The sequence below is a fragment of the Macaca fascicularis genome, chromosome 10 (assembly GCF_037993035.2).
Source record: "Macaca fascicularis isolate 582-1 chromosome 10, T2T-MFA8v1.1".
Lineage (NCBI taxonomy): Eukaryota > Metazoa > Chordata > Mammalia > Primates > Cercopithecidae > Macaca > Macaca fascicularis.
The window spans coordinates 9,001,596-9,020,516 of NC_088384.1; the positions used below are offsets into that span (position 1 = coordinate 9,001,596).

The 18,921-nt window shown below is 54.1% G+C and overlaps 3 protein-coding genes across 35 annotated transcripts in view; 2 read left to right on the forward strand and 1 right to left on the reverse strand.

The window, feature by feature from the left end:
* Positions 1 to 4,536, forward strand: part of POLDIP3 (DNA polymerase delta interacting protein 3) — a 30,061-nt gene extending 25,525 nt beyond the window's left edge. For all 3 annotated transcript variants that reach the window (XR_012418654.1, XM_005567097.4, XM_005567096.3), the window contains 2 exons: positions 1,824 to 1,890; positions 2,284 to 4,536. Coding sequence is in view for 2 of the 3 variants with exons in the window: in XM_005567097.4 (XP_005567154.1) it covers positions 1,824 to 1,890; positions 2,284 to 2,461 (245 nt within the window). In the remaining variant the exon portion in view is untranslated. The remainder of the gene's footprint in view (positions 1 to 1,823; positions 1,891 to 2,283) is intronic.
* Positions 4,537 to 5,975: 1,439 nt separating this feature from the next.
* LOC102138090 (ribosomal RNA-processing protein 7 homolog A) lies at positions 5,976 to 18,790 on the forward strand. 23 transcript variants are annotated; one of them, XR_012418663.1, is made up of 9 exons: positions 5,985 to 6,307; positions 6,503 to 6,600; positions 10,325 to 10,450; positions 11,190 to 11,318; positions 11,674 to 11,771; positions 12,164 to 12,362; positions 13,287 to 13,425; positions 14,835 to 15,557; positions 17,436 to 18,790. XR_012418663.1 is itself a non-coding variant. In XM_074003623.1 (6 exons), the coding sequence occupies exons 1-6, from the start codon at positions 6,100 to 6,102 to the stop codon at positions 13,290 to 13,292; spliced, it is 654 nt and encodes a 217-aa protein (XP_073859724.1). In that variant the 5' UTR covers positions 5,989 to 6,099; the 3' UTR covers positions 13,293 to 14,241. The 23 variants fall into 23 exon arrangements, 4 of the variants coding, with proteins under 4 accessions (XP_073859723.1, XP_073859721.1, XP_073859722.1 ...); XR_012418657.1 differs by having other exon boundaries at positions 5,988 to 6,307; positions 11,190 to 11,307; XR_012418662.1 differs by lacking the exon at positions 17,436 to 18,790 and having other exon boundaries at positions 11,674 to 11,829; positions 14,835 to 15,838.
* Positions 14,050 to 18,921, reverse strand: part of SERHL2 (serine hydrolase like 2) — a 52,721-nt gene continuing 47,849 nt past the window's right edge. For 5 of the 9 annotated variants that reach the window (XM_065522049.2, XM_074003613.1, XM_074003615.1 and 2 more), the window contains 2 exons: positions 18,104 to 18,186; positions 16,502 to 16,904 (listed from right to left, as the gene is read on the reverse strand). In XM_065522049.2, coding sequence (XP_065378121.1) covers positions 16,643 to 16,904; positions 18,104 to 18,186 — 345 coding nt within the window. In that variant the 3' untranslated portion in view covers positions 16,502 to 16,642. Of the gene's footprint in view, positions 15,040 to 16,501; positions 16,905 to 18,103; positions 18,187 to 18,921 lie in introns of those variants that run through there. The other 4 variants (XM_065522050.2, XM_074003614.1, XM_074003617.1 and 1 more) reach the window with 1 other exon arrangement.

Consider the following 18,921-nt stretch of genomic DNA (forward strand, 5'->3'; position numbering starts at 1 on the left):
TCCTGATGAATTGACCCTTTAATTAAATTTAAATCCCTCTTTACCTCTAGTAACTTTTTTGTTGTTGTTTTAAAGTCTATTTCATTTTATATTACTAATAGCTAATAAGTAAAAGACCAGCTTTCCTAGGGTTGCTGTTTGGGTAATATATCTTTGTTCACGCTTTTTTTTTTTTTTTTTTTTTTTTGAGATGGAGTCTCGCTCTGTCACCCAGGCTGGAATGCGGGGGCATGATCTTGGCTCACTGCAACGTCTGCCTCCCGGGTTCAAGCGATTCTCGTGCCTTAGCCTCCTGAGTGGCTGAGACTACAGGCGCGCACCACCACACCCGGCTAATTTTTAGTATTTTTAGCAGAAATGGGGTTTCTGCCATGTGGGCCAGGCTGCTCTCAATCAGCTGGCTTCAAGTGATCAGCCCATCTCAGCCTTGCCAAGTGCTGGGATTACAGGCATGAGCCACCATGCCTGGCCCACTCTTACTTTCAATCTTTTTCTCTCATCGACTGTAAAAATGTGTTTCCTAGGCTGGGCGTAGCGTCTCACGCCTGTAATCCCAGCACTTTGGGAGGCTGAGCCAGGAGAATCACCTGATTGGGAGTTCAAGACTAGCTTGACCAATATGAGGAAACTCCATCTCTACTTTACAAAATTAGCCAGGCATGGTGGTACATGCCTGTAATCCCAGCTAAACGGGAGGCTGAGGCAGGAGAATCGCTTGAACCTGGGAGGCAGAGGTTGCCGTGAGCTGAGATCGTGCCACTGCTCTCCAGCCTGGGCAATAAGAGTGAAACTCCATCTCAAAAAAAAAAGAAAGAAAAATGTGTCTTTTTTTAATTTTAATTCAATCTGACAATCTGTCTTTGGATTGGGTTATTTAAGCCATGCATATTTAATATTGATAATTAGGTTTGTTTCTTCCATTTTACTTTTTTTTTGTTTGTTTGTTTGAGACGGAGTCTCGCGCTGTTGCCCAGGCTGGAGTGCAGTGGCGCGCGGTCTCTGCTCACTGCAGCTCCGCCTCCCGGGTTCACGCCATTCTCCTGCCTCAGCCTCCCGAGTAGCCGGGACTACAGGTGCCCACCACCATGCTTGGCGAATTTTTTGTATTTTTAGTAGAGACGGGGTTTCACCGTGTTAGCCAGGATGGTCTCAATCTCCTGATCTCGTGATCCGCCCGCCTTGGCCTCCCAAAGTGCTGGGATTACAGTCGTGAGCCACCACGCCTGACCGCATTTTACTTTTTTGTTCCTCTTCAGTGGCTTTTCTTTCACATTTTTTTCCTAATATTTTAATTCCTTTCATGATGTATTCACTAACTTAACTCGAGTAAGATATGGAAGTGTTACTCCCAAATGGCCTTGTTTCTTCTTCCTCTTTTTTGTGCTATTACCATTACACACGTTGTGCTTTGTATACAGTGGGAGTGTGGTCTTCCTAGTGCTTCATCCTTTGTAGATAGAGTAGAAGCCTGTACGAATGCTTTTGATCATCTTTTCACTGAATTTGATAGCATAAACCTTTTCCCTTACTACTTGGATGGCTTCACATTGAGTCTCATTTCTCCTTCACTTTCACTCATCTCCTGTATGAAGCAAGGTTTGTGGCCACTTTGCCTCTTGGTGCGCCATTGCTGAGGTTTCCTCACGCTTTGGATTTTCTTAGTGTCTGGCTTGATTGGAACCTAGCAGCCAGGTCTCCATCTGCGGAGCCAGAACCGCCGTGGTGGGTGTTTTGACCATTGATAATGGAGGAACAGCCCTTCTCCTCTTTTGTGAGGAGCTGAGGTCTCATAGCAGAGCCTTTTTCTTTCTCTGGTTTTTCAGGGCAGCCGATGAAGTGCAACCTTCACATGAATGGGAACGTTATCACCTCAGACCAGCCCATCCTGCTGTGAGTTCCAAAGGCGGGGTGCTGGGGAGAGGGAACTCCGTCCATCTCTTTTTATTCTAATGGGTAAACTGCCTGCATTCCTTTGTTCTAATGGCAGCTGGTTGTTTCAAATGCTTAAACTCAACCAAAATGGTTTGCTTTGTCATTTCCCCAGGGGTTGACCCTACAGGGGCTAGCATTATGATCTCGTTCTCAGCCTTCTGATTTAGAAATATCTGAGTGGAAGGTGGAGGGGAGGCTGCTTGGGTCTCCCAGCTGTGTGCATCATCATCATCCTAGGAACACAGAACTCCACCTCATGATTGGCTCTGATGGAGACAGAGCCAGATGTTACCCCTCTTTTTGTTCCCCAATTAGGTTTTTTTTTTTTTTACCCTTCTCTGCTCTCCACAGGCGGCTGAGTGACAGCCCATCGGTGAAAAAGGAGAGTGAGCTGCCTCGCAGGGTGAACTCTGCCTCCTCCTCCAACCCCCCTGCCGAAGTGGACCCTGACACCATCCTGAAGGCACTCTTCAAGTCCTCAGGGGCCTCTGTGACCACGCAGCCCACAGAATTCAAAATCAAGCTTTGAGCAGGGGAGTGAGGCAGCTGGAAGTGGGGGCAGAGGAGGGTGGCTCTGTTTCCCCAAGGCAAAGCTTGTGACCAATGGGCCATCGGACTGGAGACCCCTGATTGTGGGAAGGGTCACCAGGGGTAAAGAGCTTCCTCACTGGATGGGACCCGCATTTCTGTGTTGTGTTCTGCCATGTGCTTTCTCTGTACGTTAACGTTTCCTGTAGTATGTTTCTTCTCCATCTCATCACCAAGTTAGGCTTGTGTTTTTCAGTGTGCCTCCGCCAGCCTCAGCCCCAAGCTGATTTCTTATCTGGAAATGGTACACTGAATTCTCTGGGTGGCTTTCTTGTGGCCCCATGGGATGCAGGGCGGGGGCTGTCTGAAGGACCCTGCTTTTTCCAGGGGCCGACGGGCTGCCTGTCCTTTGTGTGTATTAAGCTTTTCAGACAACGGAGGGGATGGAAAACCCTGGTATCCTGATGGGAGCCAGGTCGGCCTGAGAGCTGTGCCGCTCCTCTGCCTGGTCATTGGAGGTGCCTGGGTGGGGAGCAGGTCTCAGGCCTCTTGTCCTCTCCCCAGTGGCTCCAGGTCTCACTAATGGCAAGGGCAGGATGAGGCTGCACCGCTGGGAAGAGTGTCCAAGCTCTTGGCTTGGAGGCCCGTGCTGTCTCCGCCCAGAGGAAGTTCTCCAGAGTTCACCTTTCCCTTTTCCTTGAGTTGTGCTGAATGCCCTACCCTAGCTCTCTTTCCCTTCTGGGTGTCTCTGCTAGGAGGGGGTTGTGTTGTGAGCCCTCCTGGTTCTCACCTCGCCTGGCACTCATCACCCTGGTTTTGTGCAGCTGCCAGCTCTCCTCTGGTTGGGCCTTTCAAAGGTTCAACCTCCCATTCTGCAATGCTGTGGGTTAGGAGCTTATTTGAATGGAAGAGGTCGGTTTGCTCCTGGCTCTCCATTTCTGGCCTAAGTTGTCAACAGGACAGTGGTCAGGAGTGCCTGGAGGCATATATCCAGCTGCCACCAAGGGGCACTGTTTGTTCCCACTTACGTGAGTGACCCATCCATCCATGACCAGAGGGTTATTTTCCTGCCTTGGCAGAGGAGGAGTCAAGGGAGCAGGGCAGCTCTCCCAGGCAAGCTGTTTCCCCAGCATAGGCACAGGCAGTTGGGACAAAACTATAGAGCCCAGGGGCAGTCCCTGAATGACCAGGCCAGTGTTGTCCCTGGTGTCACTGAGTGGTCCCCTGCTGGTTTGCTGGGAATGAAGGGAATCCAGGCTGGCAGAGCTGGAACCAGTTGGGGAGCACAGTTCTGGGAGCTCTGCAAAATCAGTAGCAAGTGCTGGGAAAGGCGCATGCCAGAGATACTCAAGAGTTCCCGAGACTTGCTTGAGGCTGACCCAGTGAAGAAAAACCCAGAGACTCATGTTTCCAGAGGTCAGTCTGTCAGGCAGGAAGGACCCAGGGTTTGAACTCAGCTTCAGTCTGCAGACTCTGAGGCTGCCCAGGCCGGGAAAGTCCAAGGAAGGGGCCTGGTGGTGCTCCACTTCCAGTTCTTTAAAGAATGCTGCTTTTTATTCTCTTAACCCCTTCAAGTGGGTGCAGACTTCTTGTTAGCAGCTGGAAGACATTCCTCCCACACTTTACCCTTCCTGGCCCAAGAGAGCATCCAGAAGGCAGTTGGACCTGGTTTTTCAGGTACTGGGAACAGGGGACTCAGTGCTTGGACTCTGCTTAGGGTAGGGACGGTAAATATCCTGCCTGCATGGCTTTACCCTCCCTCTGATCCCAAAGCAGGGATCTTCTGGTTGTCACAGAGTTTGATTGAATCTAGCTGCAGCCACGTGGCCATCTGGAGCTGGTGCTGTAGGTGACCATCTGGTACATTGAGGGGACCTGTTTGCCTCCTCCACTCTATAAGCAGTAATCTTGGGAGACCGGGAAGAGAAGGTGGTGGGCTAGTCCTGTGTCCTCCTTCACTTCCCATGCCCCTGTGTTACCCGTCTGTGTCTCCCATGCAGAAGGAGAGGAAGAGGCATTAAGGGATGAAGGGTGATTATGTATTATCCATTTCTGAATAAACATTTGGTATTCCTACCTTTGAGTTACTTTTTTTTTTGAGACAAAGTCTCACTTTATTGCCCAGATTGAAGTGCAGGGGCACTATCTTGGCTCACTGCAACCTCCGCAGCCAGACTCAAATAATCCTCCTACCTCAGCCTCCCAATTAGCTGGGACTACAGGCGTGCATCGCCATGCCTGGCTAATTTTTGTAGAGATGGGGTTTCACCATGTTGCACAGGCTGGTCTTGAACTCCTGACCTCAGGTGGTCTGCCTTCCTCAGCCTCCCAAAGTTGGAATTACAGGCATGAGCCACCACACCCAGCCAAGGGTTTTGATCTTCAGGGATTTCAACATTTGGAGTGCAACTTAATTATTTAAAAAATAGGTTCCTGATATGATACCCAGGATGGTCTTTAATTCCTGGGCCCAAGTGATCCTCCTGCTTCGGCCTCTCAAAGTGTTGGGGTTACAGGCATGAGCCACTGCTCCCCTCCAGGGATGCAAATTATTTGATACTCCTTTCTTCAGAAGATGGGGTCCCATGCCCATCCTGAACCCAAGTGTGCTCTGTTACTACTTTGACCAGATGTGACTTTGCCATTTCTGGGCCTAGGCTTTCAAAGACTGTCACTTCCCCATTTTCTGTGTGTGGAACATTCTCTGGGAGCCTTAACACACCACATTAAAAGTTGCCTGTTGGGGCCAGCGTGTTCACTCACTCCTGTAATCCCAGCAGTTTGCAAGGCCGAGGCAGGCAGATCACATGAGGTCAGGAGTTTGAGACCAGCCTGACGAACATGGTAAAACCCCGTCTCTACCAAAAATTACAAAAATTAGAGGGGCGTGGTGGTGGGCACCTGTAATCCCAGCTACTGGGGGGCTGAGGCAGGAGAATCACTTGAATCTGGGAGGTGGAGGTTGCAGTGAGGTGAAATCACGCCACTGCACTCCAGCCTGGGCAACAGCGAGACTCTCAAAAGAAAAAAAAAGTTGACTGTCTGCTGGGCATGGTGGCTTATGCCTGTAGTCCCAGCAGTTTGGGATGCTGGGGCAGGAAGATTACTTGAGCGTAAGGAGTTCGAGACCAGCTTGGGCAATAGAGTGAAGCCCTATCTCTACAAAAACAAAAACAAAAACGAAAAATGACCTCAGCTACTCAGGAGGCTAAAGTGGAGGATAATTTGCACCCAGGAGACAGAGGTAGCAGTGAGCTGTGATCATGCCACTGTAATCCAGCCTGGGCAACAGAGTGAGACTGCAGGAAAACAAAAGTTGACTACTGAGTCTCATGTGGAACTGCCCACCTGACATCTCCCCTAAAGGCCTAATGGGCGTCTCACCATGGCCCACAGAGAACTGATCCACTTGATTTTCCCCAAGCTGGCCCCTCCCCTGCAGTCTCCCCATCTCAGTCAATGGCAACACCATCCTCTTAGTTGCCCCGACTGAAAACCTAGCAGCCATCCTGGATTTCTCTCACACTGTCTATTCAAGGTGTGAATGCATGAGTGGAAAGCTGAGTTCGCACTCGTGACTGGCCGGGGTCAACGCTGACGTTCCCTCCCACTTCCGCGCGCTGATTTGACTCTGAGCTAATGAAGGTTGGGCCCTGGCGGGCGGGGCCGGAGAGGCGGGCCTGGAGCCAGGGGGCGGGACAGACGCCACGGAAACGCGATCGCGCCGGCGCCGAACCACAACTCCCGGCGGCCCCTGCGCTCCCGGGCGGCAAGATGGTGGCGCGCAGGAGGAAGCGGCCGCCGCGGGAACGGGACGACCGTATCCCGAGCCCACCGGGTTACACAGGTGAGGAGCTCCGGGAGGCGAGACCGGGGGCGGTCAGGCATCGCCAGGAGGTGTTTGGGGGTTGGCGGCGGCCGAGGGTCCCCAGGAGCGGCTGCACGGTTAGGTGTGAGCCCCGGTGGCCCCTGGCCCCAGGCTCGGGAGGTCGTGAGGCTCCGAGGACGCAGGAGGCGCTCTTCTGTCTTCCCACTCTACCAGGGCGAGCCTGTCTTCGTCCACGCTTCCCGTTGGTGAGCCCACCTCTGTCCACCCCTCACCCAGGGCAAACCCATTTCCGTCCACGCTCGCTCATCCAGGTGAGCCCATCCCCTTGTCATCGTCTCTGCTCCTAGTCCAGCCCCCAGCAGCTCTTACCTGGGCTGTTATGGGCTCTCCTATTTGGTTGCCCTCCTTCTCATCTTGCCGCTGCTTCTGTTCTCCACCCATGTGGTAGAATGTTCTTTTTAAGTCCATTTAAAATTTAGATCATGTCTCACACGCCCACGATAGCCCCCACATCCACTGCATTCCCTCCAGTGGCTTTATCAGGTAGCTTCTAAAACAAAAAGCAGACTTCTTAACCTGTGTGGGCCACGTGGTCTGGCTGGTGCTGACCTAAGGCTCTTTCTGTTTCTCTGAGGCAAGGTGTTTTTTCCCCCCTGGGTTTTTGCACGTGCTGTGCCAATTTGTTGCTTATTGGCGTTTCTGGTCTGAGCTTTAATGTTGCTTCCTCAAAGAGGCCATCCCTGAGAGCCTATGGAAAGAAGACCTCTGCCACCCCATGACCCTGTAATGTTTCTTTCATAATTGATACAAGCTTGCTGTATGCTTACTTGGTAATTGTCTTCTCCGTTATTGCAACTGAGCTTCCTGAGTTCAGGGACCGCAGCTCTATGCCAACCGGTAGTCTGACGGAGGTGTGAGAAAAATAGAAGCAGTTCCTAGCTTTATGAGATTACAGTCATGGGTGTGCCAGCGATTAATCAAAGAGTCTCATCAGTATAGCCTACAGACTATTAAGAGAAGCTGTGAAGGCACAGGCAGTGGGATCTGACCTGGCAGGAGGGGCTGCGGGTGATGCTGAGGAAGCGAGGTTTGAGCTAAACCTGAAGGTTAGCGGGAAGGAAGAGGGTGACGCGCCAGGTAAGAGAGGCCAGTGTGTGTGAGGCCCTGGTGTACCCAGGGGAACAGGGAGAATCCAAGGTGGTGGGGGAAGATGGTACGAGAAGAGGCCACAGTGGCAGGCAGGGTCTCTCGGAGCTTCCAGCCACGGTTAAGATTTTGGTGTTCACTCCAAGAGCCGCAGGGTTCGAGAGCTTCCCTTTCATTGCGCCCCCATCTGTAATCATTGCCCATTTATCTTCTCTTTCCCTGCACCACCTTGGGAGGCCCTCCTGGGCAGACTCTTAGAGCCCGCACAGGCTTTGCCAAAGGGTAGGGTCGGGGGGTTGGTGAAGGGATGGATGGATTGATGAGCAGATAGGACTAGACAGGGATGTGGAGAAAGGAAGTTGTGTGAATGTCTTGCTGGCCTCAGCTCAGGGTAGCCTGGCCATCCCTCCCCTCCCATTTCCTTTCCAGCTATTCCAATCAAGTTCTCTGAAAAGCAGCAGGCTTCTCACTACCTCTATGTGAGGGCACTTGGCATTTGACAAGGCACCAAGTCCACCTGGCCTCAGAAGAGGACTCTTTTTGTCCTCAGTGTGCCCCCATACTGCACAGAAGTGAGCTAGTGTCTGGGAGGGGACCTGTGGGCTCCAGGTGGGGGCTCCCTTGGCCTCCACCAAGTCCTTGGTGGTGAGACGGACACAGCTAATGGGAGCCCCAGAGGAGAGTGTCCAGAGGGCTACCTTGATCTCCAGTCAGGAAACGGGTTTTTCAAAGATGTCTTTAAAAGTATAATCCTGCCAGGCATGGTGGCTCATGCCTGTAATCCCAGCACTTTGGGAGGCTGAAGGGGGCAGATCACCCGAAGTCAGGAGTTCAAGACCAGCCTGGCCAGCATGATGAAACCCCGTCTCTACTAAAAAACACAAAAAATTAGCCAGGCGTGATGGCGTGCGCCAGTAGACTACTCAGGAAGCTGAAGCATGAGAATCCCTTGAACCTGGGAGGCGGAGGTTGCAGTGAGCCGAGATTGCGCCTCTACACTCCAGTCTGGGTGACAGAGTGAGACTCCGTCTCAAAAGAACCCAAAAAAACCCCAAAATTAGCTGGATATGGTGGCACACGCCTGTAATCCCAACTACTTGGGGGACTGAGGCACAAGAACTGCTTGAACCTCAGAGGCGGAGGTTGCAGTGATCCAAGGTCTGCCACTGCACTCCAGCCTGGCAACAGTGTGAGACTCTGTCTCAAAAAAAAGAAAAAGTATAATCCTAAGTAGCCCAAGGCTTTTTTACGTATTACCCGAAGTTGTTTGAATTGCGTGTTTTCTTTGAGATTATACGTGTCCATAGTTTAAAACTAGGAAAGTATAAGGAAATAAAAAGTGCCTCTCGTTCTATCCAAACACAACTGTTAATTTTTTTTTTTTTTTTACAAAAACTAAACTAAGGGAATTGCTCCCTCTGTTGCTCACGCTGGAGCGCTGCGATCTCAGCTCACTGCGACCTCGCTTCCTGAGTTCAAGAGATTCTCCTGCCATAGCCTCCCAAGCAGCTAGAATTACAGGCGCCCACCACCATGTCCGGCTAATTTTTGTATTTTTAGTTTAGACAAGGTTTCACCATGTTGGCCAGGCTGGTCTTGAACTCCTGACCTGAAGTAATCCGCCCCCCCTCAGCTTCCCAAAGTGCTGGGATTACATGCGTGAGCCACCGCCCCTGGTCAAGAGAACTGTTGGATTTGTTTTCAAAAAAGAAACTAATTTGTAAAAGAATCCTCTAAACTTAGAGAAAAAAGAAGCGTGTAGAAGAGGGGGTGTGAGTTCTGACCTTTTTTGAAGTGCAGCATGTGTACAGGGAAGGGCCCCAGTGGCAGGTGTCCAGCTCGCTGCATCCCAGAGACAGAACATACCTGTGTAGTCAGCACCCAGGTGCAGACACAGCAGCACATCCCAGAACCCCCACCGATAACCACCGTCCTGACTGTCACAGCATAGGGTCACCACTGCTGATTCAGACAGACAACCTGCATCCTGACTGTCACAGCATAGTGTCACCACTGCTGATTCAGACAGACAACCTCCATCCTGACTGTCACAGCATAGGGTCACCACTGCTGATTCAGACAGACAACCTGCATCCTGACTGTCACAGCATAGGGTCACCACTGCTGATTCAGACAGACAACCTGCATCCTGACTGTCACAGCATAGGGTCACCACTGCTGATTCAGACAGACAACCTGCATCCTGACTGTCACAGCATAGGGTCACCACTGCTGATTCAGACAGACAACCTGCATCCTGACTGTCACAGTATAGTGTCACCACTGCTGATTCAGGTAGTAAAACTTGTCATATATATAAAATCAGAATAATAGCAAGAATGTCCCTACCTGTCTCCAGTGAGAGAGAGCAGGAATATGCCAGGCACGCTGGCTCATGCCTGTAATCCCAGCATTTTGGGAGGCCGAAACGGGGGGATCACCTGAGGTCAGGAGTTCAAGACCAGCCTGGCCAATGTGACAAAACCCCATCTCTACTCAAAATACAAAAACTAGCCGGGTGTGGTGGTGGGCACCTGTAATCCCAGCTACTCGGGGGACTGAGGCACGAGAATCACTTGAAACCCGGAGGTGGAGGTTGCCGTGAGCTGAGATCACGCTATAGGACTCCAGCCTGGGCTACAGAGCAGTACTCCAACTCAAAAAAAATAAAAAATAAAAAAGAGAAAGAGCAGGAATATTGACCTCCATATTATCCCTGCAGAACAGGTCGGAGGCTGTGGTGCCCACAGGCTCCCAGTTTGGGCAGATGTGACTGTGGCTCTGAGTCCTTCAGGGGCGCTGGACCCCTGGCAGTGCCACCCATGGTGGAGGGAGGCTTTCGGATGCCCCTGCAGATGCTCACACTTGACTTCCCTCTCCCTGCGGCAGGAGAGCCTGTCCCGCCTCCTGTCCTCCTGTGGCCTCGTCCAGTCTGTAGAGTTGCAGGAGAAGCCGGACCTGGCCGAGAGCCCAAAGGAGTCAAGGTCGAAGTTTTTTCATCCCAAGCCGGTTCCGGTAAGCCGCCAAGCACGGGGTTCCACTAGAGGGGGGTGGGGCATTGTCCCCAGTGTGTTGGGGGAGCTGGCAGTGGGACGTCAGAGCATTCTCTGGTCCTGAGCCCATCCTCACCGTGTGTGGCGTAGGAGGCTGTCCAGGTGACAAAGCCTGTTATTCCTTCCCAGATTTGCCACATCCTTGCACTTCTTGCCTGGCTTTTTCCATCCTGTGTTAATGCTCAGGGACCGTCTCTGCTGGGTGCTTGCGGGGCCTCCCCCAGCTGCCCTCCTGCTTCCCCTGCTGAGGGAGCTCCTTCCCCAGGCTTAGGGGCCGGGTCTGCAGGAGCACTGTTCTTCACAGCTTTCCCAGTGGCGCTGGAGCCCACACCTCCTCCCCACACAGTGGCATCTGGCATGGTGTGTGCCCAGGCCTGGCTTCCAAAAACCTGCCCTGGCCCAGGGCGACCCCTGCGTGTCACAGCATCCCTCCTGTGACTGGAAGAAAGGCAGCCTGTGTGTCCCCTCTTCCTGAGGAAGAGCTGAGAACAGCTGTCACTTCCCGCAGAAGCAGGATCACTGGAAGTGTGGCTGCCCCTGACCTGGGTTATGGGATGGCCTCTGGTTCTCTCCATGGCTCAGAAATAGCCTAGCACTGTCTCCCCTGGTGTAGCCACCGGCTAGGCTGAGGGTGGGCCTGGAGACCTTGTGCCAGACATGCGGAGGCACCCCCAGCCTCTGACATCTGTCTCTCTCTTCAGGGGTTCCAGGTAGCCTACGTGGTGTTCCAGAAGCCAAGTGGGGTGTCAGCGGCCTTGGCCCTGAAGGGCCCCCTGCTGGTGTCCACAGAGAGCCACCCTGTGAAGAGTGGCATTCACAGTACCACGGGGGTGACTGGCACCTCCTTTCTGGGCTCTGGGTTGGCAGAACACTCTATGGGGACAGTGTCTGAATGTCACCAGCCAAGTCCATGCTCCCTGAGAGTGGCATGTGGAGGCCTGGGCAGGAGGACTGCGGGGCTGTGTCTGGGTCCCCAGGGAGTCGTTAGCCTGAGCCCCTGGCACAGAGCAGCACAGGAATACTGGGCAGGCAGAGCGAGGGCCCAGCTTGCAGCCCCTGGGGTTTCCTTAGCACCTGCGCCCCAGGCCCTGTGGGAAAAGGTCTCCATTAGCCTGGCAGGCCCTGGGGTGGGGCCCAAATGCCAGGCCTGAGGAAGCCCCATTTCCCTGCCTCCCTTTTCCTCAGAGTGGATCAGTGACTACGCAGACTCCATGCCCGACCCTGAGGCCCTGAGGGTGGAAGTGGACACGTTCATGGAGGCGTATGACCAGAAGATCGCTGAGGTGGAGGCTCCGCAGGGTGGTTGGCCGAGCACCGCATCGCCTGTGTGGCTGTGGGAAGGTGGCACCCCAGAGGGAGGGCGGTGGCGGCCTGTCCTTAGCCACTCTGTAGAGGCCAGGCTCCCTTTTTCCCTGCTGGATCCTGGGCTGCCTGGCTGGGTGACACATCTAGTCTCCACATGGTCTATAGTGGAGAAGGAGGCAGCGCCGGCAGGTCCGTGCCCTCCCCGCCATCCTGAGCCCCAACACCATGCTGGGAGGAGGGGAGCAGCCCGTCCCTGGGGGGCGGGGCTCAGGGCGGTTCTGACTTAGGATGGAGGGCGTGGAGGGTGTGTTGCTGGAGGCTACAAGAGGTCCCAGAATTCCATCGGATGACAGAATCACCTTCCCTGCAGGAAGAAGCTGAGGCCAAGGAGGAGGACGGGGTCTGTGACGAGGAAGGTTAGGTGATGGTGACCCGCTGGGGCCGGCGGCCTGTGCTCCCCCAGATTGAAGCAGCCAGCCTGCGGGTGCTGGAGAGGGAGAGACGGAAGCGCGCCCGAAAGGAGCTGCTCAACTTCTATGCCTGGCAGCACCAGGAGAGCAAGATGGAGCGTAAGCCACGCCCAGCCCATCCTCAGGCCCCTCGGCCTTGGCCCCAACCATGGATGAGGCCTCTGGCCAGGGCTCCTGACAGCGGGCACTGAACCTGCTGGTCACAGAGGGAGGGCGTCCCTAAGCACAGGGCTCCCACTAGGCTCTGGAAAGAGGCCCAGCCTGGCAGCACCCGGTGTGGCGGTCCCCCATCACCCCCCGGGGCAGATGCATTTGCTCAGTGGGTGGGGACCCTGGGTCATCAGTGCCCACCTCTGGGCTCCTGTGCACTTAGTGCTGGCGCTGGTCAGCCTCCAGCCAGCAAGGAGTTCGAGTGCAGAGGGGGCCTCCGAACCCACTGTGGGTGCAGGGAGGATGCTGCAGAATACGTGTGTTGGGGTATATATGTGTGGTGTGTCAGGTGGCCAGTCACTGGGTGCTTTCCCTGCCTCGATGGCCCTCTTGGCTCCCACTTGTGCTCGCTCTAGACCCTCAGCTTCCCCCTCTGTGCCATCAGCCTGTTACTGACCTGGGCCACCCGGTGACCAGAGTTGCCATCGGCATTCACCAGCACTAGGGGTGGGGTCCCTTTACCGAGTCTCAGGGTTGCTCCAGGCCGAGCGGTCAGGACTCCTTCCTTCCCCCTTGCGCATGGGTCGGGGTGGGGGCGGATGCCTTTGCTTTGTTTCTAGGGCTTCATCTCCAGGCTCGGGGTGCCAGCGTCTCCCACTTTGGCCTTGCCCTTGGACTCGGCCTGCCGTCGGATTCTGTTTCCTTACAGGATCTAGACCCTGCCCCCAAAGCAGAGCTGGGAAGGGGGCTGGGTTGGTGGGGGAGACATGCCCCCCGTGCCCCACAATAACTGGGAGGAGGGGTGGGGCATGAGCAAGCCGGCTGCCCGGGGCATGCTGTCTGACCCTGCCCCGCGCCTCCTCTCGCCCCCAGATCTAGCGCAGCTGCGCAAGAAGTTCGAGGAGGACAAGCAGAGGATCGAGCTGCTGCGGGCCCAGCGCAAATTCCGACCCTACTGAGCCACGAGAGCCGCAGTGGATGGCTGGAGGTGCAGGGCCTGGAGGAACATCAGGTGAGGCAGGGCCTGCAGCCGTCTCCGAGAGGCTGAGCTCTGGGAAACGGGCCCCAGGTTGAGGCCACCACATCCAATAGCCCTATGAGAGTCCACACAGGCCAGGAGTGAAGGGCCAGGCCACCCCTCGGGTCTTGGGCTTCAGCAGTCCTGGGGACCTGGGCGTGCCCAGAGGAGGACTTGCCCCTTCTGCCTCCACACCCTCCCGTCAAGGACCCTGCCTGAATCCACTCTGTTTTCCCTTTTCCTTTAATGGAAAAGCCCTAGCTGGCAACGAAACAGCCTCGAAAGCAGTGAGAACGCGAGAAGCTTTTATTTTCCACCCAGTTGGGCAGCAGGGAAAGGCTAGGTGGCCCCAGCCCTTCCTCCCTGCAGCTGGCTGGAGATTATTAGCCAGGAGACAGCAGCCCCCCGAACCCAGACTCTGTCTCCCCCTTGAGGTCACAGATGTTAAAGTTGGAATCTCACTCCTTCCCCTGACTACACCCTAGGCTGGCCTTCAAGACCAGTGAGGCCTGTCCCTACCACACCTGTGGGCATTTCTCGAGAGAGTGAGAGACAAAGTATAAAGAAAAGTGGGCGCAGGGGACCGGTGCTCAGGCTCAGCATACGAGGACCCACAGCTTTCTTAGTTCCCTCAGTATTTATTGATCATTATCTTTACCATTGCCCCTAGGGTAATAGTGGGGGGAGCGTCAGCACAAAAACGTGTGAACAAAGGTCTCTGTGTCATAAGGTTAAGGAAAGGTGCTGTGCCTTGATGTGCACGTATACTAACATATAGGCGTGCATTAAAGAGCAGTATTGCAACCAGCATTTCTCACCTCCAGCTGTAAGGTGGTTTCCTCCTATCTCAGTAAATGGACCATACAATTGGGTTTTACACGGAGATATTCTATTCTATTCCCAGGGATGAGCAGGAGACAGCTGCCTTCCTCTTAACTGCAAAGAGGCCCTTCCTCTTTCACTAATCCTCCTCAGCACAGACGCTTTACGGGGGTGTGGGACTGAGGGAGGGGCAGGGCTTTCCCTTCCCAGGAAGCCATAGCTCAGGCTATCACATGGGGAGAAACCTTGGACAGTACCTGGCTTTCCTAGGCAGAGGTCCCTGCCGCCTTCCGGAGTGTATTGTGTCCCTGGGTACTTGAGATTAGAGAATGGTGATGACTTTTAACAAGCATACTGCCTTCAAGCTCTTTTTTAACAAAGCACATTCTGCATAGCCCTAAATCCATTAAACCTTGAGTCAGCACAGCACATGTCTCTGCAAGCACAGGGTTGGGGCTAGGGTTACAGATTAACAGCATCTCAAGGCAGAAGAATTTCTCTTAGTACAGACAAGATGCAGTCTCTTATGTCTGCTTCTTTCTACATAGACACAGTAACAGTCTGATCTGTTTTCCCCACAGGCCTGGCCTTATTGCAGGGCTCAGGAACTCACATTCCCAGTGTTGAGTCTGGCAGCACGAGGTCGTCATAGTTCCAGGCCCAGAGCTACAGCTAGGCTGTGAGCATGTGTTTGTGCTGTAAGAAGGAGCTGATGATAGTGGCCACATGCTGGGGTTCGCTCATGTGGACATAGTGATTGCCTGGAATTTCCACAAACTGGAACTGCTGGAGAAGGGAGAGGGTGTGTGGTGAGGTGTGGCCAGAGGAGCCTAGGGAGCTCCATAGGCCTTGGGGTCAGGGCCCTCCCACAGCCTTCTGGCTCCTGCAGGGCAGGAGCACCTCCCACGGTGAGTTTCCCGCACACTCTACACCTTGGAGCCAGGTCAGTCCATAGCACCCCAGGAGGTGTGTGAGCCCTGGGGACTTGGAGGCCTCCCAGCTGAGTTGTGAAGTTGCACGGGGCGGGGGGACGGGAGGGGGGAGGAGAACAGGGACACTACGGGAAGACAGGGCGGGGCTAAGGCCAGGGATGCTGTGATTGTATTAGAGGAGGTCCCCTTGAGAACAGATAATGAGATGGGGACCTGAGCAGCCTGCAGACTTGTGCCTGCCTTCAAGAAGCCAGACGGGAGGGCCCTGCCTGCCTTGGCTCTGACCACGTGACCAGCCAGCCACAGGTGCACTTCCTCCCTTTGTGACAACGCCAGGAAACCTGCAGAGGCCCCAGGATCAGGTGGTTGAGGGTAGGTAACCCTGAATCACCAAGTGCTCCCAGGAACCCGGGCACAGCCACCCCCACCTACAGCCAGCACACCCACTGGCGCGATGGGTGCGGAGGGAAGAGGCAGCCAGATGTTCTGCTGTGGTTTGGGAGCCTATAAAATGTGAGACTAGGCTGGGCACGGTAGCTCCTGTCTGCAAAAGCAGCACTTCGGGAGGCCAAGTCGGGCAGATCGCCCGAGGTCAGGAGTTTGAGACCAGCCTGGCCAACATGGTGAAACCCCGTCTCTTAAAAATATAAAAATTATGGCTGGGCGCGGTGGCTCAAGCCTGTAATCCCAGCACTTTGGGAGGCTGAGATGGGCGGATCACGTAGGTCAGGAGATGGAGACCATTCTGGCTGACACGGTGAAACCCCGTCTCTACTAAAAAATAAAAAAAAACTAGCCAGGTGAGGTAGAGGGCGCCTGTAGCCCCAGCTACTTGGGAGGCTGAGGCAGGAGAATGGCGGGAACCCGGGAGGCGGAGCTTGCAGTGAGCTGAGATCCGGCCACTGGGCAACAGAGCGAGACTCCGTCTCAAAAAAAAAAAAAAAATATATATATATATATATATATATATAAAAAATAATTAGCTGCGCATGATGGCAGGTGCCTGTAATCCCAGCTACTCAGGAGGCTGAGGCATGAGAGTCTCTTGAACCCAGGTGGTGTAGGTTACAGTGAGCCGAGATCTTGCCACTGCACTCCAGCCTGGGCAACAGAGTGAGACTCCATCTCAAGAAAAAAAAAAAAAAAAAAGTGGGACTATTAGCTGGGCATGATGGCGTGCACCTGTAGTCCCAGCTACTCAGGAGGCTGAGGTGGGAGGATCACTTGAGCCCTGGAGTTTGAGGCTGCAGTGAGCTATGATTGAGCCGCTGCAGTCCAGCCTGAGCAACGGAATGAGACCCTGTTTCAAAAAATAAAAACTGTGGGCCTGCCTCTGGCAGTTGGGTCACCTAATTGTGCTGGCCCAGGAAGGAGGGTGGGTCCTCGCGGATGATAAAAGAATCTCCCCACCAAAGGTCTCTGTTTCCTGAATTCTGATGACACGTGTCCCCAGGCCTCTAGGGACCGACCACAGTGGAGCGTGAGGCCTCAGAGATCCTGGTGGTCACTTGTTGGGCCTGGGGCCAGACCAGGGGTCTTCCCAGTGCACGAGAAGAGATGGGTGAGGTGGGACCAGAGTGGGTGACAGTGGCCGGACACCAGCTCCCTGAGCCCCGCCTTACCTCTTTGAGGGTGGACTTCAGCGTGTGTATCATGAACGACAGGGACTCCTTGTCAGAGTAATTCTCTCTTCTCACATCAAAATATCCGTGGACTGCTCTGGAAAGTGAGGAGTTGGGGTTGTTGGGGTTCATCTTAGAACCTCCTCCCAGCACTGCCCTCATCCTGCCCTGGGTTCAGGCCTCTGAGGAGAAACTAAAGCCTGGGCTACCCCACCTCCCACAGCTGGGTCCCTTGACCCTGGGTTGGATTTGAGGTTCAGTTAATCTCAGTTCACACTCAGCTAGCACAAGCCAGGCGCAAGCGAGTGCTTAAGGTACGCCCTGCTGGGGCTCAGGGAGTTTAGGACTTGGCCACAGTCACAGTCCTGAATAGCAGAGCTGGGATCTGAACAGGCTCTGGAGTCCACACTTGCTCTGAGAGAATTTACGTCTTACAATCCTCCCATTGAAAGTCTACAATCCCGTGGTTTTTAATACGTTGAGTTGTGAGACCATCGTCACAATTACAGAATATTTTCATCACCCCCAATGACGTCCCGAACCTCTGCGCTTTCACACACACACACACACACCCGCCCCCCACAGGCTTCCAGTCCTGAGCAACCATGAACTGGCTTTGTCTCTGCAGTGTGTCCTATTTGGACTTGAGCGTGAATGCAGTCATACAACACGTAGATGGTTGTGTCTGACTTCGTCTGCTTAGCGTGAAGGTTCATCCACGCTGGAGCCCATGTCAGTGCTTCCTTTCTTTTTATGGCTTAAAAATTGTCTGTGGTGGGCCAGGCACAGTGGCTCATGCCTGTAATCCCAGCACTTTGGGAGGCTAAAGTGGGCAGATCATGGGGTCAGGAGATGGAGATCAGCCTGGCCAACATGGTGAAACCTCCTCTCTACTAAAAATACAAAAGTCAGTCAGGCGTGGTGGCGGGCACCTGTAGTCCCAGCTACTTGGGAGGCTGAGGAAGGAGAATCGCCTGAATCCGGGAGGCAGAGGTTGCAGTGAGCCGACATTGTGCTCACTGGTCATGGAGCCTTACCTGGGCATGCCCCCGGCTGACACCTGTGGAAAGATGTGGGACAGCCCTGGCCCATCCCCTGCTGCCTGAGCCCTCCCCTCCTCTGACCTTCCTCCTTCCATGACCCTGCTGCCAGGGGGGCTTCCCGAAAAAGATCTTGAGCCTCAGCGGTGTGGTCAACACAGAGAACTTGGAGCCTCATGCCAGGGCTCCCTCCCGGAGATTCCTGGCGCCCATGTGTCTTTTGGGGGTGACCGAAGGGCACCTGGTCCAGACTCACTTGATGAACAGAACGTGGGCCTGCAGCTTCCTGATGGAATGCGCATACAGCTCCCTGCTGACTAAGTCAACACTGTTCTCAGGCTGCAGAGACAAAAGCATGGTGAATTCCACCCTAGATCCGAGCCCAGGACCCCACCACATCACCGCCTCATCGAAGGCTCTTTAGCCCCTGGTGGCCAGAGACTCCTGCCCTCTCCAAGTCTGTTCTCCCCTCTTCTGGGCTCCTAGCTACCCAGCCTGACTCCATTTCCCTTACTGCTTTGCCACCAGGTATGGCTGTGTGATTAAAGTCAGAGAAGTGACTTGGGCCACTTCTGGGCCTGGATTTTAGGACTGAGGTGTGGCCCTTCCACACCCCTTTCCCAGTCCGCAGGCTGCACCTCACGCTGTCCCCTGCCAGCCTGGGACAGGCTTCTTGCCAGCAGGAAGAAACTTGCTGGGACCACAGTACAGGATGGGCACTCCATCATGGCCCCTGCAGGCCTCCTCCGCAGCCCTGCCTGCCCTGTCTTGTGACAGTTTCACGTCTGGATGGCAGGGATGTGGCCAGCTCCAGTGAGATGTGCTGTAGGTGTGACACGAAGCTGGATTTGGAAAACTTAGCATGCAAAATAATGCAATCAAGCTTCATGTTGATTACATCTGAAATCACATCATGGATGTTAAATAAAAATATGAGAACAATTGATAGAGCTTATTTATTTATTTTTGAGACAGTTTTGCTCTTGTTGTCCAGGCTGGAGTGTGATCTCAGTTCACCACAACCTCCACCTCCCAGGTTCAAGCGATTCGCCTGCCTCAGCCCCCTGAGTAGTT